An 18348-nucleotide genomic window follows, 5' to 3' on the forward strand; every position below is an offset into this window, starting at 1 on the left:
CAGAATCAGATTGTTGTATATTATTCTTTGGGTGATGTGTCGCCACTGATCAGATTTTTTGTAAGTAAATTTGCATACACATTGATTTTTATTTTCAACATATACAATTTTCTTATTGTCATCAGAATTGTTATTCTTGCTTAGATTTCAGTTCTAGTTATTCCCTTAATGTATTTCCATGTCTCGAATATTTCACCATATTGTTAGCCAACTGTTCCTCTATTATCTCCCTTTAAACTAAAAATCAACACAAAACTATTTGAGTGTCTGTGCGAATTAGATTGCAATGTAAAATGTCAAACATGCGATGGGATTTGAGCAGTTTGTTCTTTTCAATTTTTCGAAACGTGTCGCTCATACAACTTTGTTACATATTTAAATATAAAATAATAAATATTAAAATAATTGTTAAATACTTGTTTTTATATATATTTTGTTTTCTACAGCTGCAGTGAAATTTTGCTATTAAAATTTTTGCATTTATTTTTATCCATTTGCAACCTCAAAACGTGCCTTTTTTGCTTATTTTATCCCAGTTTTTCTTTTCCTCCTGTTTTTTTTTTTGTTTTTTTTTTCCATTTTCTTTCCTTAAATTTTTCTCTACGGAAATTTTTAGAATCTTTCCCAATTCTTTGCCTTGTTACTAGTAGAATTAGTTAATTTATTTTCCTCTCATTTTGATACAAGTTTTCCAGATGATTTTTATCTGTACTAGTTTGGCGTTTTACCTGATTTTTCGAATTGAGATAAAATTCATAACAACCACACACACACAAGACTATGCAAGCTAATAATGTGCTTCTTCCTACACTAGTATGATTGTTATGCCCTATTTGGTATTAGAGACTCGTTTGATGCACAGGAAATATTTTTTTTTATTTGATATCATTAAAGTTGTTATTTTTTTCTCTTCTTTCAGGCCTAATATTTCAAAGGATTAATATTTGTTTTTAAAATGTCTTTTTGAATCATTAGTTTACAGCATCGAATATGCCTAAACTAAATTAAAATAATTAATTGAAAAATATCATTAATCTCCATTATGTCAAATGTAGCCACATTGAAGGCAGTTAAAGATTAAGTAAGTTGATGAACATCACTCCAAATACAGTAACCCCATGCCTTGATACCATACCATGTATTTTTACACCTCTGCTAGCATGCTCTTCTACAAATTCTTGATTCAATAACAGATTGACTCAAGATAACTGAGAGACTATGTAGAACACAGGTTTTGGAGTCTCTGTGTCCTAGATGCCTGATCTGACAAGATTTACAGGTTTTTCATGCTAAATAAAATAAATGTTGCTTGGATGTTATGCCAAATAGTTCTGCACTCCTGCTAAGCAAAAATAAATGAATCAAATAATAATTCAAAAAACAAACAAAAAAAATTAACTATTTAGAACAAGTTTTTTGTAACTCTTCCAAAAGGAATATAGTTTCCCCTCCATTCGTATTATGTTTGTAGTACTCAAAGATATTAAGTTGATGAACAAAGAAAGAGCGCTCACAGATGAAAATGAAGTAATAATAGCATATATGTTAAACAAGCAGCGGTCGACTAAAAAGCAATGTAATACAGTTAGAGAATAGGAATACTGGATATTGTTCTATAAAAATAGGCAATCTATGGTTGGGGGGGGGTCGATGCCAAAAGTATTTTGTACGTTTTTTTTTTTTTTTTTTTTTTTTTTTTTTTTTTTTTTTTTTGAGGGGGGGACAATTTGCACATATACACTTATTAAAAGTTTGCCTTAACCAACTACAAAAAAACTTAAAGGAAACATATGAGGTAGATATGATTAATACAAGTTCCTAACAGGTCCCACACTATCCGTTGCATTCCACTGCCCGTTTTACGAGTATTTTAATGGTGGATGCTCTGATGACCTACATTAAGATTAATTGATGATTAATTAATGACCCATTAAAATTTCACTTTCATCCCCTTTACTTTTTTGTTTGTGACAACAAAAAATTGTGATTCGAATGCGTCAGATAGTTTAGTGCTGACTACTTTTCTCCAAGTTTAAATTTTACCAACATGTTATATAACCATATGTTATATAACCACATGTTATATAACCATATGTTATATAAATATACCCTTTGGTTGCACATTCTGTTTTCTTGTTTCTATCTCAAAAATTGATGTACAGCAGTCTGGTAATGCCCAGGTCAGCTATTTGATTGTATGACCCCAAAGACTACTGTGAAATATTATGAAAAAGGGACATAGTTTGAAAATGATTGGATGTCTTCCCTTCTTAATTTAGATGCTTGGGACTATCACACACACGCCTCCATCTGCATGCCACTGATCTGTAATAAGAACCCTGAAGTTGGGTGAACTTTGCATATTATTTTTGGATAGTGGGTTGGACAAAGTGGGTGTTTGTTGACTGTTAAGAACTAACATTCATACAAGTAGACTTTTAGCCAAGGATTTATCAGATCGTGTCTCTAAAAAGTCCGATAAGTGCACTACAGTTATCTTGACATTATACAATTGTTGATAGCGCAGCTTTTCTTAATGCTACCTTTGATTGAGGTCTGCCAACTTATAAATCTATCCCCTCATCATAGATGTCTTGCTAGCAATATGTCTTCTTTGGAGTGAATGAATGTAAAAAAAAATAAAATGGTGATTCTGCGTATTTACTGATCCAACCAATTTTTTAGTTTTAAAACTCACCGGAAGTAAAGTATCGCTTAATATATAGCGAGGGTCTTTATATTATGTTAAATAAGCATTCATATTTATTATGTAGGTAAATTATTTTTGGACAAATGCACACTTTCTTTTCATTGTGCTTAATTTAATTTATTGTAAAAATTAATATTTTTAACTATGTAAAGGAAATATACATTCATTTTTTTCCCATTTAATTTAATAAACACATTTCAATGAAAATAATCAGTTTCTGTGTATTATGTATTGACCTAGATTTTCATCAGGGTTTTCAGATTAAGTAATACTGTTCACTTCTGACTTGTTTCAAAACCAGAAATCACTTGGTTTGGTAAATACACAAGATCGCCAAAAAATAAATAAAAAAATACTAAAAGAAAAAAGTTACTGGACAACTACATGATGAAGTGAAACACATTTCTTTTTTTTTTTAATGATTATTTATATTTTATTCAGGTTTTCTTTTCTTGTGATAATTTGAATTCCTAAAAAATTGTGATTCCTGATCTTGCCATTCTTGTATTAAAGTGATTTTCAAGAAAATATTAATATATTTAATTTATATAAAACGTTGACATATTTAAAAAAATATTATTCTGTTTTTATCTTCCATTTTGTTTCCTTTTTAGAAAAAGTACAGGTGAGTATTAATGAATTTATTATCTCCCTTTTCTAGATGGCAACACTTGTAAAACATCTGGAGGTCATGTTATGACATTGTCAACCGAGGATGCATGCGTCCTCTGGGCGCATTGGACAATGTTTAAGAAAGTGCAAAAATTTAGTTTAAGGACTTAAAATTTACAGTATACATGTATAATTTTTTGCTGTTTTTTTTTTTTTTTTTTTTTTTAATAGAGCAGCCATTTTGATTAATTGTGAATGCACAGCATTTGATCAACGTAGGCAATTGAATTCATGAAAGGCATCTATTGCTCAGGATTATTTTAAAGTTTGCACACTCAATGTTCTTATCTCATTTCTGAAAGCATATATAAGTCAGGATTCTGTTTTGGCAATCAAGACAAAATTGCTTGGAGACATGCATATTGCCATCAGAAAAAAAAAAAAAACAATGATATAAATAAAAGAAAAGCCGGAAGAAAAAAGTCAGTAAAATCGTAATTTAATTGTATATCAAATTGTTTAATTTTTTTATATTAAAAATGAGTTTAAGTAAATTGAGTTTATATTCGCTTTTGTCATCTTCAAACCAGATATTACTATTGTAAAGGTACAAGAACTTATCAAATGTTTTCTAGTGGTTGAGGAGATAGAAATTAGGAACTGTTGTTCTAAATGGACTAAAGTCGAAACCGATTCAATTGTAGAATAGGATCTGTTGAAATATCACCATTTTTTTTGTACAAAAATTTAAGAAAACGTTTGTTAGGATGGAAAATCTATTTAAAAGTAAACTTGTAATTTACTGTTGATAAATTGTACAAAATAGTTTTATAATCAAAGTAAACCATGCATGATCTGTTGGGTCAATATTTCTTATAATTATGACATCAGAAAAGAACGAAATCATCCACTAGAATGGGTGGAAGATATCAGGAAAATTCTATATGACTTCGTAAATAATGAAATAAAAGGATTACAGAAAATAGACGACCCGTGATTTGCTGTGTGTGTGTATATATATATATATATATATATATATATATTAAATATATAATTTCTTAATTTTGACTTTGATCGATAAAGCAGTATGTTGCAGCTGTTGCTGCTTTAAAAAAAAAACACATTATGGCTGTTGTTTAGCAAACTTTTCCAAGGAGCCCACAAAGATCGTAACTCTTGATTGTCTGGTTTAAATGAAGTTCTCTTCTCATAATTTCCTCGATTCTGGCTCAAGGCTTCTATGCGAAAATACTCGCTGAATCTAATTGAGATGTGAATATGAAAAAGGAGTATACACTGTAAATTTTCAAAAGAAATTACTAAAAACAATATGACACCATTCTGTATCATTTTGATTCAGAATACTGTTGGTAAAAAATTGAATTCTTCAGTATTGTCATTCCATCAATTTACCATTATCTTATATCAATGTCTTCAATCAAACTGCATTGTCACCATCGCTTACAAAAAGTATTCAACTTCTTACACACTACGCACAATGCTTCAAGCAAACTACAGCATCCTTCTCTGATGAAGGATGTTTAACATGACCTCACCCCAAATCTGCTGCAACTCTCAAGGCTGAATTTTTAAAAATCTTTTTAATTTTATTTTTGTTGGTTTTGGTTTTATTCTAATATTATAAATATTTTTTAATACTATTTTAATTTTTATTTGAATTATGGAAAAAAAAAAAAATGAATATTACAAATATTTTTTTGTTTTGTTTTTTTCTATGCTTTATTTTTCTGCTTTATTTTTATTTTTATTTTTTTTTTGCAGTTTATTTTTCGTTTTGTAATACTGAATTTCTTTTACAATTTATTCTTGTCTGATTCAATTTTTTAAATCCTTTCTTTAGCAACTGAAGATGAGGAAGCTTACATGGTTGAATGGTTTCATATCATCAATGAAAAGAACGAACTTGTCCGCAGGGAAAATAATTTAATCTATGAGTAAGTTTATTTTTTCTTCGTTTCGTTTATACAAAACTAGAAAACTACCCATCCCAGTTTTGCACCACTTCCGAATCCTCTTAGAAAAAAAATCCCCTTACAATAAAAATAAAAAATGTATCCTCTTACAAAAAAAATCAAGATATGGTGCTACTAAACCTTATGTCTAGAATCCTTGTAATGAACAAACAAAGCTCAAGGGAATAATTAAAACTGATTTATTATTGTATGTACACATGCGCTTCACTGCTATATTGATGGCGTCTTTCACTGCATGTGTGAAAGACCCGGATGTTATTTTCTTTCCAGTTCAAGGGAAAGCACTCTGTCCAAGCATGTTTTCAACTTTGAAAAAAATCCATTAGATTATTCTGATTCTAGAATTTAATGCTTAAGCTTAAGAGATCTTGCGACTAAGTTGAAATTAAAAAAAAACGTTGCTATCTAATTATTATGGATGAAATTCAATCTGAATATTTTAAAATTTTCAATTGGGAAGTTATGTCTATATTATGCCCCCTAAAAAAAGTTATGTCTATATTATGCCCCCTTAAAAAAAGTTATGTCTATATTATGCCCCTTAAAAAATGTTATGTCTATATTATGCCCCTTAAAAAAAGTTATGTCTATATTATGCCCCCTTAAAAAAGTTATGTCTATATTATGCCCCCTTAAAAAATAGTATGTCTATATTATGCCCCTTAAAAAAGGTTATGTCTATATTATGCCCCTTAAAAAAAGTTATGTCTATATTATGCCCCTTAAAAAAAGTTATGTCTATATTATGCCCCTTAAAAAAAGTTATGTCTATATTATGCCCCTTAAAAAAAGTTATGTCTATATTATGCCCCTTAAAAAAAGTTATGTCTATATTATGCCCCTTAAAAAAAGTTATGTCTATATTATGCCCCCTTAAAAAAAGTTATGTCTATATTATGCCCCCTTAAAAAAGTTATGTCTATATTATGCCCCTTAAAAAATGGTATGTCTATATTATGCCCCTTAAAAAAAGTTATGTCTATATTATGCCCCTTAAAAAAAGTTATGTCTATATTATGCCCCTTAAAAAAAGTTATGTCTATATTATGCCCCCTTAAAAAAAGTTATGTCTATATTATGCCCCCTTAAAAAAAGTTATGTCTATATTATGCCCCCTTAAAAAAAGTTATGTCTATATTATGCCCCCTTAAAAAAAGTTATGTCTATATTATGCCCCCTTAAAAAAAGTTATGTCTATATTATGCCCTCTTAAAAAAAGTTATGTCTATATTATGCCCCTTAAAAAAAGTTATGTCTATATTATGCCCCCTTAAAAAAAGTTATGTCTATATTATGCCCCCTTAAAAAAAGTTATGTCTATATTATGCCCCCTTAAAAAATGGTATGTCTATATTATGCCCCCTTAAAAAATGGTATGTCTATATTATGCCCCTTAAAAAATGGTATGTCTATATTATGCCCCTTAAAAAATGGTATGTCTATATTATGCCCCTTAAAAAAAGTTATGTCTATATTATGCCCCTTAAAAAAAGTTATGTCTATATTATGCCCCCTTAAAAAAACCCGATACAACAATTCAAAGAAAGTGCAATTTAAGGGATATGAATTGATATCTAAAACTTGTTGCTAAAATTTTACAACCCACGGTGATTTCTGAATTTTTACAAAGGGTCCCCCCCCCCCATCCTTGTTACTTATATATAAAAAGCACCTTATGTGTTTATTCCCTATGGACTCCCAAACGGTTGCACTGAATTTTTAAAAATTTCACACAGATCTATTTTATATGTCTGGGAGTGTTCTTAAATGGGTTTAGTCTCAGAATGCCTCCGATAAGTATCAAAAATCGATAATTGCAAAAATCCGATTAAAGAAAGAACAGTCTGATTTTGATGAGTTACCACTTTCATACAGCGTAACATCAAAAGTAAATTTGAAGTTTTATTACCTCACAAGCAGAAGGGCCCGGCTTATAAAATAAACAGGAGGTTTTTTTGAATAGACAAAGACATTCGAAATGAACGTTTCTGCTTAGAGAACAATTGAACCATGATACTTGACTTTTGCATTTTAAACTTTAATTCAAGCCATTACAGAAAAATAATTTTATAAAATTAATCATGGGTTCTCTACAGTGAAATGTAAACTACAATGTATTGTGGACGAAGTAACTGTGGGGAGACCGGTGTAATGTGTTGGGTCCACAACTAGAACAGGCAATAAACTGATTTGATTGAAAAAATAATTTCACGGATTTTGATGACAATAAAATATTAAAAATGGGGAACATTTGTTAATCATCATTCAGTCCTGGGAAATGTCAGGTCACCTTGCTAATTTTCTATAAAACTAAATAAAAACAAAACATATAGCTTATATTACCCATTAGCAGCTGTGTTCCAAAATTCATACCAAACAGTTAATTAGTTTAGAAATGAATTCTCTTCATAGAAATACATACTCATACCTAACTTTATATTAATTAGAAAACCCAGTGACCATAATTTGTGTTTGTTTTTTTTAGTCTATTTATATAAAGATCTTGTGGAAAAAAAGTTTGACGCTATATAATTATAAAACTCAAATGACCTTGTAACGAATGATGTACCCCACTTTCCGCCGGTTTATGACATCCGGTTGCGCATGCGCGCATAAACATTAACCCATAACAACATAAGCAAATAAACACAAATCGCTTCTTTTGCAGATTTTGACCTGCGCACTGAAATATTAATGTTATTTCGAAATTATTATTTAACATGGGAAGAGTGGGGGTGTTTTGCATCTATTTTTTATTACAACTAAACAACTTTAACCTGTTCACAAACATAAGAACAATTGCTGTAAAGCCAAGACTACTATTACTCTCTATCCGTCCCTTTTCCTTCCTTCCTTTTTTATTTTTTGTTTACATTTCTAGATATAAAATAGTTGTGAGAACGGTGATTTTTTTTTTGACACATTTACTAATCTGTTTCAATATTAGTTTTATTTTATTTATTTAGGTTTTATTTTTTGCTTCAGGTTTTATTAATTATCTTTTTTTTAGATTTTAAGTTTCTATAACTTGGTTGAAGGATTCCAATATGGGTTTTTCATTCTTATATTTCTCATCCGTAGATTCATATGCGTTTTTGCTGCTAAATGACTTTCGTCGGCGTTCAATTCGTAGGAAAATCATGTTTAATGTTTGATTTTTTTGAGTGATTATTCGGAAAAACAGGTAACTTTACACGAATAGGGAGGATTTTCTTTTTCTTGTTTGAGTGATCCGTCCGTGATTTTTCATTTTAATAAACTTTCATAGAAATGTTTCTGTTATGTAAAAAAAAAAAAAAATATTTTCTTTACGTCACAAGTGTCATGCTCATACATGAATTCCATAGCTAATATAACATACTGACCCAACGGGTCACGGGTAGTCTAGTAAAATATAAAAACAATAAGAGGTTAATATAGTTTGCTTGAAGCATTGTCTAGTGTGTATATACAGGTATTTATAGAAGGCAATACAATACAAAAATGTAACAGATCGACACAAACTAAAGCAAATGAAGATTTCTAATGCAGATTCATCTTTTATTAATAGAATTTTAATAGAATTTTAATAGAATAGCGTATTTGGTGTGTCACACTTACATCCGAGTGACTGTCATTTAATTGTTATGGATTTCCATTTCTTGTAATAAGGAATTTTACGAAGAATTTTTTATAAGTTTTGGTTTCAATTATAGCTAATGGCACTCCAGTAATCTATTTTTTATAAATAATTTTATCAAGCAAGAATTCTTCATAAATTTTGGTTTCGATTATAGTTGAAGGAACTCCAGTTTATATATATATATATATACACACACACATTTTTTTTTTATAAGTTTCGATTTCAATTCAAGCTGATGCACCCAAGTCATATTTTTTTATTTTTGAAATCACAACTTTATAAAATATAAAAATCGATAGGACATTAACTCTATGATTATATATACAAAATCTGCAGGAATTAAAATATATTTAAGCGTACTTTATGACCGTGCTACGTCGGGCGCCCCTGTTAGTTTAGATAAATACTTTTGCAGTTTTAACAAAAGAGCTACAATAATATAAGAGCATCTCCATTTACACTAAACATCTACAGAATGCTAACATCAATACATAACATATGAATGAGTTCCCTGTGGAATTTCCACAGGTCTCGCTAGTCTTTCATTAATATAATATTTATTTAAAAAAAATTTTTCAGCTACTTTAAATATTGCATTGTGTTCTTACTTTCATCAGTTAATCACATTAACACATCAGTTCTCATTAGATCGCCAAGTTTAAGAAACATTGGTCCTGGTCAGTATCAGATGGGTGACCATTTAGGAATACCAGGTACTGTATGTAGAGGATGGTGACACCTCCCTGCAAGAACTGCTATTATCATCAACTCCCCTGAACAGAATATACATGCGACTGGGAACGAGTTGTTAATTTAATATTCTCTTGACACTTTCTCCTTTGGAGGAAGCTAGTTCAACCTATCTAGGGTGAGTGCTTTTTTTTTTTTTTTTTTACATAGGAGTCACAATTTATCAAGACCCAGAGGCCACCCGAGGATAAGGGTTAATTAGTGTACAGTTTTTTTTTTTTTTTTTTTTTTTTTTAAATTACATTTTCACCCCAAACAAGGTGTATTGCCACTTTGGTGTAGGGGGCTACTATCAGGGGCAGCAACTACTGGGGCACTATGTTGGGATTTGGGCAGCAAGATGTCGGTTCACGTTGCACTTGAACTTCTGCATGTCAGTACAGTTGGGGAAGCAGGAACTTGAAATAGAATTCCAGAGTCTAGCGGTTCTGGGGAAGAAACGACTGAAGTAGAAAGATCTTTTACATCTAGGGATCTCTACTGTGTGGGGGTGAGATTTAGCTGCCTGTTGGGTTTGTCAAGGGTGTCTATGTCGTGGGGGCACAAGTGTCTGCAGTTCGTCAGAGCATTCACCATTAAAATACTTGTAGAACAGGCAGAGGAATGCAACATTTCGTCGATGGGACAGAGGCTGAAGCTTAGATGCCAGTTCAGGGCCTATCAGATTGGCGACTCTTTTTTTAACCTTGTCTAGGAGCGAGAGACTAGTAGCAGATGCACCGGCCCAAATGTGACAACAATACTCCATACATGGGCGAATGGTGGTCTTATAGAGGTACAGGATACTTTCAGGTGTCAGCAGTTTTCTAGCACAGTAGAGAGAGCCTACCTTTTTCGCAGTGACCCTGGCAATGTTTTCAATATAATTGTTCCAACTCATGTTTCCTGTGAACGTTAGGCCAAGCAGTTTGAAAGATGTACTCTCAGACACTGGCCATTTCTATTGGTGGCAGAGAAGGTTTCTTGTAATTATTGAAGGAAACCAGTTTAGTCTTGGCAGCATTGAATGTGACCATCCATTTATGTCCCCATTCCACTACATCCTCTAGTGTTTTTGCCATTTCTTTAGATATGTGTTCATTGTTTTCCTGTCATGCCTGTTATAGAGTGTAGTGTCATCAGCATATATACCCATCTCAGAGGCAGTTTTGTCGGGGAGGTCATTAATAAATATTAGGAGCAATAGAGGTCCAAGAATTGACCCCTGAGGCACTCCCGCATTTATATCACACTGTTTAGACATACGACTGTCAAGGACAACCTGGATTTTTCTCTTATCTAAGAAGGATTTAATTATGTTAAGTATTCTACCAGTGATACTGTATGATTTAATTTTCCTGAGGAGACCCTTGTGCCATACCCTGTCAAAAGCCTTAGATATATCTAGAGCTACCGCTCTGCCCTCCCCTGCTTTGTCCAGTGAATGGTATATACGTTCAGAGATTACAGTGAGGATGTCAGCTGTGGAACGGGCATGTCTAAATCCATATTGTTTGTCAGTCAGAAGTTTAGCATCTGTAAGGTGCCGGACTAGAGCATGGTTAATTATGGTCTCGAATATTTTGGCGAAAAGTGGGAGGAGGCTAATGGGGCGATAATTTGATGGGTCAGTTCTTTCGTCAGAATTCTTGAATATTGGTACCACAGAAGCAGTTTTCCAACAGCCCGGAAAGCATGATTCATTAAGGCATTTGTTGTAGAGTTTGGAGAGAACTGGAACTACTTCGGCTGAGCACTTTTTTAATAGCACAGCTGGGATGAGATCAGGTCCACATGCTTTTGAAGTGTCAAGGTTTTTTATGATAGCGTGTACCTGAGCAGGGGTGATTTTTAGATCATCTAGCGTGGCGTCTGTCCGCAAAGGAAAGTCAGGCAGGGGGTGGTTGGTAGGGTCCAGTGTGGAGTTTAAGGCAAACCGGCTGACAAACATGTTAGCCTTGTCGGTTGCTGAGCAAACAACCTCGTGATTGTTGGTTAGTGGGGGAATTGTTGATTGCTCATTATTTACTGCACTGTTGTAGATTTTCCAGAAGTCACGATTTCCTAATTTTTGTGCTTTGATGCGTTTTTTAGTGGTTTCAGTAAATTCTCTCTTAGCTGTCGCTATTTCTTTCTTAACATTACTTCTAGCTTCTATATACTTCTGTTTGTTTGAACCGACTTATGTCGGTTAAATCTGCGGTATGCATGCTGCCTTTGAGCAATGGCAGTTGCGCAAGTCCAAGTAAACCATTGGGGAGAGTGGGGCTTGCTATAAAATTTCCGCATGGGAACATGTGCTTCCATTGCTGTTTTGAACTATTCAGTGGTCTCATTTGCACACTGTTCAGCAGGAAGAGAAAAAATATTTCCCCATGGGGCATCTCTGATAAGATCTCTGATGGCTTCCCAATCAGCCTTTTTATAATATCTCGTTGTTTTGAGCACTGGCTCTTCAGTTTTGGGTCTAGAATTTAGGGCAATTTCTACCATTATCACTGCATGTTCAGCGTTCCCGAGTGGGCTGTCAGCATTTGTTGTACAATCCTCGGGAACTGTCATCAAAAACAGATCTAGAAGTGATGCTTGTTATTCTTGCTGGTCAGGGAAACGGGTTGGACACGTAACCATTTGTGATAGGGAGTGAGATATAGCGAAACTATGAGTTGGGCTGTCCGCTGCATCTGTGTGAGTAGAGAATCCAAGCCAGTTTTTGTGGTGTAATAATCATTAATAGTGAAAATTTGGTAAATTGGATTACTTAAGGGGAACAGCTCATCAAGAACTTGTTTACGTTGGACTTGAAGACGACCATATTGTAGTTAGCTGGAAAAACTGAAAAGAGTTCACAGGTGTGCAGTTCTAAGAAAGAAGCTTTGTTCATGGAATCTACATTTAGGTTTAGGCACAGATAAAGAGTGGGGAAAATTATTGATAGTAGTTTCAACTAGACGAGTGTTTTTTTGTGAAAGTTTGGTGAGGGAAGGACCATAGATTGGAGCTCAGACGAGCACTTGCCATGGAATAATGGTAAAGCAGGGATAAGCTCGCAACGTATCTTCTGTGGGGAAAGAGTTTGCAGGGAAGAGGAAACGGCATCCACCACTAGGCTACAAAGTCTACTTTGAACTCTGTCATGGCAGGATAAGGTATTCTAGTAGCTCCTGCTTAGATATAGCAGTAGTATTCCATCCTTGGATGTACTTGGCTCTTATATAGGTAGAGAATTGCATCAGCAGTAAGATATGTACTGGAGTGATAGGATCCCACATTCTTCCAGCGACCATGGTAACAGATTTGATGTACATGTTCCATTTCAGATCGGGAGTAAAGGTCAGACTCAGAAGCTTGTCAAAACATGGAGCTTCCACAAGATAAGTCATTCATTTCAATTGATGCCAGATGGGGATCAGAGCATTGATGTAAAGATAGAATCTTTATTTTAGATGCATTAAAATTAAGCAGCCATCTCTTTCCTCATTGCACCACATGCTGAAGATCAGAGGAGAGAGAATCAGAGAACTTGGATATTTACGGCCTTTGGTGTACTACCAAAGATGGTAGTGTTGTCAGCATAAATGTCTGTGAATGATCTTAGGATGTGATTTGGAACATCATTGATGTAGATCAGGGAGAGAGTTGGGCCCAGGATGGACCCCTGAGCATTAATACTGTGGACTTCTGATTTCTGCCCATCAACCATTACTCTTATGAACCTATCAGAGAGAAATGATTTAATAATTGAGAAGACATTTCCTTCTATACCCTAGCTGGAGATCTTGTGAAGTAGACCTTTATGCCATGCCCTATAAAGGCCTTTGAACTGTCAAGAGCAATTGCCCCAGAAAGGAAGCCTCTGTTGAGAGATACACTAATCCTATGAGATATAACTTGAAACACATCTGCTGTAGATCTAACAGAATGGAAACCATATTGCATGTCACTAAGAAGGTTATGTTTTACTGAGGTGGTTGACTACTTCTCTATTTAACAAATTCCAGCAACTTACTCGTGACACACAGGAGACTTATTGGTCTGTACTAAAAGGGAGATGAGAGATCACCTGAATTCTTCCAGGGTGTTGGGAAGGAATTCTCATTAAGACAATGCTTAAACAGCTTTAAGTGTGGGAGCTAGTTCTGGTTGAAGCTTTCTTAGCATTATAATTAGAATGCCATCAGGGCCAGTTGCTTTACTGGAACCAAGGTTTTTGATTAGCTTGGCAATGTCACACACAGATATCTCAGATATTTTATGTTGCATAGTGTCTTTTCAGATACAGCACGCAATATGGGGCTGAGTTGACACACATATATACTTGCGTCAGTGTAGTCTGATGGTGTGATAAGTTCCGTATTGTATGATATTTTAGAAAAAATCTTCATTACATTCTTTAAATTATCTAAAAAAAAAACAATAAGAGGTTTTTGTAGTTTGCTTAAAGCATTATCTACTGTGTATATTAAGGTAATTTATAGAAGACAATAGAACGCAGAGGCGTGGCAGATAAATACAAACTAAAAGCAAATTAAGATATAACTGTGGAATGAATTATGCAGGTTTAATTTTTATTAATCTATATATCTTGTGACATAATCCTTAAATTAGATTATGTATTTAAATAAAAAATTCAAATATTTCATTTTAGGCTGACAAGAGATGTCATTTTTTTTTGTTTTTATATTTTGATGCCGAAAGGGAAGCTAAACAGCAGTAGTTGTTTTGAACTGATCGAAGGCCTACTAATCTATCCTTCCTTCGAAACTCCAAATCAAAGTAGATCTGAGACAGCCGGAAATTCAGAGATTTGCAGAGATTTTATTGGCTAAAAATTTTGTCAAGTCTATTTTTAGACCGGATTGTGAAGCAGAGAGGAAGGGGGGACCGAGGTGATCTCGCTTCCCCTTCCCACCTTTTTAAGTGGACACTAGCAGAAGTTGCTCTCCTTTTGGTTTGGTCACCGACCTGCTAAGAAGCCTCTTTCCTCGTGAGAGGAGAGGGGTGATTTCTTCCCCTCATCCGAAAAAGAGATATAGATACACGAAACGTGGATGACGCGACCTTCTTCCCCTCATGCGAGAGAATGTGACTGCTTTATTCCTTATGAAAGAGATGACGATTTCTTCCTCTCATGCGAAAAAGATGTTATGGGAACGCGGATGATGTGACTTCTTATCCCTCATTAAAAAGACGGATGTATGAAACGCGGACAATAGGAAAGGAGAACGTGGATTTGCTATTCAAACTTTTTCCCACCAAAAGAAATATCTTGGATTAACTGCGTTGTTGACGAGTTATGAAACGTACAAGCAAAAGAAACAAAAAAAAGGGGGGGGGGGAAAACAAAAGAGACCTGTAAGTACAAAAACTTTTTTTTTTTTTTTTTTTTTTACACGGTGGTCATCACTTATCAAGGCCCAGAAGCCACTCAGAGATAAGGGTTTCATTCATTTCAATACGCGAATACGCGTAGATATACTTCAGATTCCATAACTTTGAATACATTTCTTTTTCTTTCGTTACTCTTCCTTTTTATCTTCAATAAACCTATTTTTGTATTTGGAAAAGTGTTCGTTATCTCGTTATTTTCTCGCATTTTTATTGTGTTCGTTTTTGTGTCTCTATCCATTTGTTTTGTTTTATCCGTGTCACATATGTGATAAAAGACTGGGATTTTGCTTTCTCGTAAATTCCCTTATACCCCCCTTTTGTTACAAAGGTAAACGATATTTGCTTTCATCGTAATTTCCTTTCATACCCCACGTCTATTTGTTAATTAATTCCCCAACTTTTATCGCATATGTTACAATATATAAAAAGTGAAAGTTTCTGTCTGTGCACATTTCCCTATACAATAACTCTGTCAATTTTCAGTCTACAGACTCGAAATTTGATATACAGGGTAGTGAAATTTGGGAAAATCTTTGTAATCGGTTTTCAGCCAGAAGTTTGGCTGTTTAAGGGGTAAAAGTTCAACAATTTGACCTTTGAGAACTCTACCAAACTCCTCCGCCAATTTTGGGTCTAAACACTTGAAATTTTCCTTGGACATGGATCTAACTTAATAACTTGATTTGAGCCCAAAACAATAAATGTTAAGGGATCATAATAGGGGTAAAATTTTAAAATAAATTGACCTCTGCGGTCTCTACCAAATTACTGCAAACAATTTCTGGTCTAAACATTTGAAATTTTACATAAAGGGTATTCAGAGATAGGACAAGCTTCTAATCGGTTTGGGTTGAAAATTTGAACTACAAATATATAAATCTATGTATGTATGTTTGCATGTCTGCCTAAAACTTTCGACAGAGATGATGGATTTTCACAAGATCAGTATCGTTTTGAAGCTTGACCCTTCAGATGACAATTACCAAAAAATTGGCTAAAAACATTTTCTTCACCCTCAACTAAGCACTTTTCTACAGGGAGGGGTCGCTTTTTCCACTGATATTTTCGAAAGTCATCCCCTCTTTTCGATTGTCTAGCCTTAATTTAAAACTATATCACTTCCGGTTTGGCGGTGGTCGTAACAGCAAAGATGTCACGTTTCTTTCATGTTCCTTCCTTCCTTCCTTCATGGTACAGGTTCGAGCCTACCTTCCTACTACAACTTTTTTGCTCAACACACGCTTCCAAACACCTGGGCGACGCCGAGCACCCATGCTAGTACAATATATTTTTTTTACTTTTGATATTTGTGTTGTTATAATATTGCCTTGAGACTGTGTGTGCATTAAATATTTTATGGCTAAGTTAATAAAATTATGTACAAAATAATTTACATGGTCTCTCCCCAAAGAGAAAACTGTCAAAATAAAACCTTTGAAACCCTAACAAGTCGCCATTGTGCTTCCATAAGTGAATAGATTTATCTTGAGTTTAATAGAGGAGCAATGATCACAATGATTCATGTTCCACACTTGGACAATAAAAAAACTGTAAGAATAGGGAGCATACATGTTTATAAAAAAAAAACAACTTTTAGTTGATTTGTTTCTTGATCACTCACCAGCAAGAACAAACATGGACCCAACTACACATTTGTTAGACAACATGTGCAAACTGTTTAATGCTTGTTTAACATGAAAATGTGCATTGTCTTGCATAACTGCACAAATGGTGTTTGTAGAATCCTAGCTAAATCTATTATGCATACATTTAAAATACTTTCATTACTAAACAAACAACTAGAATAACTGCTCGTTCAATCTCCTATTTTTTAATCCATTTATTTTGTAATCTTCTTTTGTTGCAGATCTCAAGAACAGGAACTTGAAGAACAACAGCTCCAAATTGACAGTGAATTACAAATCCTCATGCAAAAATCTTGTATGTAATCTCACAATTTCTGTTTTTCAAGCTAGAACAAAGTATTTGTTAGATCAAAATATTTTTGGTGGTGCTTCCAAATCAATCAAATGAACAAAAAATAATCTTAATTTAAACATTTAATTAAACTCCTGTTTTGGTTCAGTATTTAGTAACAATCGAACAGCAAACACACATACTTAATCGTTAAAAATGAAAAAATATAAGAAAATTCTTTTTATTACATTTGAAATTGATTCAGTGTATTAAGTTTTCTTTTTAGTAGTTTGTCTTGCTAAGTTTTTCAACATGCCAAAATTGGTGTGGGTGTGGTGCCCCCCCCCCATTTCACCCACTGTCTTTCTCCCTTTCACTCTCTGTCTCTCTCTCTCTCTCTCTCATCCTCTGATTTGCTCTCTCGTAAAGAGCAGCGGAAAAACACAGGAAATCCTCAGTGTTTTTCCGCTGCTCTTTTTCACCATCTCTTTCTTTTCAATCGATTACTTCCTTTGTATCTCAAAGAAAAAATTTACATCAAAACCCCTAAAACTCCACAGGAATTTAAGGAAAGCAACAGGAAAGCAAATTGTTGAATTAAGTCATGCAATCCATCATTGGTAAGGTTTTGGCAAAGACACAAATTAGTGAAAATCATTTAAAAGATGTTATTTTTTGTGGTTAAATTAAGTTTCCTTTTTTTGTTCCTTTTTTTTTTTTACCAACAAATCTCGACTGTCTTTGTCATATGTCAAAAAATAATTTATTCAATTTAAAAATAATTTATTCAATTAAAAAATCCCTTGATTTCTTGTCCACTCTGTAGTTTTATTTTCGAACTTGTATCTATTTTTTTCAATTCCTAGATGATAAGAAAACAAAATCCGAGAAGAATAAAGAGGAAGCACTAATACAACAGAAAATAGCTATTGTCAATCAACGAAATCTCATTGTGGACAGCATCGATGATGATCGGCTTAGGTATGTATGATGATATTATGCAGAGTGGAACAATAAAATTGTCGGCCACGAAAAGACGGCATGATTCCATTTCCATTTCAACTGTGTATTAAATAATCGTCTTCCCAGTTTTTTAGCTGTAAAACACGCATGGGTTATCTTTCATGTTTTTAAAATGAAAGGCTTCTTGCTGACTCAATTTTTACGACTGCAGTTGCTTCTTCAATCCAGGAAAGGATTTAAAAATACAGTTTTTTACTAGTTGTCATCTGGTATATTTGAAATGACACATAAAAGTGATAACGCGAAATGCGCATACAGAATTCAAAATGTCCAACAACCAAGAATTTTCAGTTCGTGTCTTATAATAAAAAAAAAAAATCTGTATGATGTACTTAGCCATGATTGAACAA

General features: G+C 33.5%; 1 protein-coding gene across 6 annotated transcripts in view; it reads left to right on the forward strand.

Moving 5' to 3' along the window:
- LOC145293310 (uncharacterized) overlaps positions 1-17960 on the forward strand; it is a gene marked incomplete at its 3' end in the record, with an annotated part of 166094 nt that extends 148134 nt beyond the window's left edge. For all 6 annotated transcript variants that reach the window (XM_080139956.1, XM_080139955.1, XM_080139957.1 and 3 more), the window contains 3 exon segments: positions 5184-5277; positions 16926-16999; positions 17842-17960. In XM_080139956.1, coding sequence (XP_079996082.1) covers positions 5184-5277; positions 16926-16999; positions 17842-17960 — 287 coding nt within the window.
- Positions 17961-18348: the final 388 nt, after the last annotated feature.

This window comes from Euprymna scolopes, chromosome 14, assembly GCF_053919585.1.
Source record: "Euprymna scolopes isolate OS-2025 chromosome 14, ASM5391958v1, whole genome shotgun sequence".
Taxonomy (NCBI): domain Eukaryota; kingdom Metazoa; phylum Mollusca; class Cephalopoda; order Sepiida; family Sepiolidae; genus Euprymna; species Euprymna scolopes.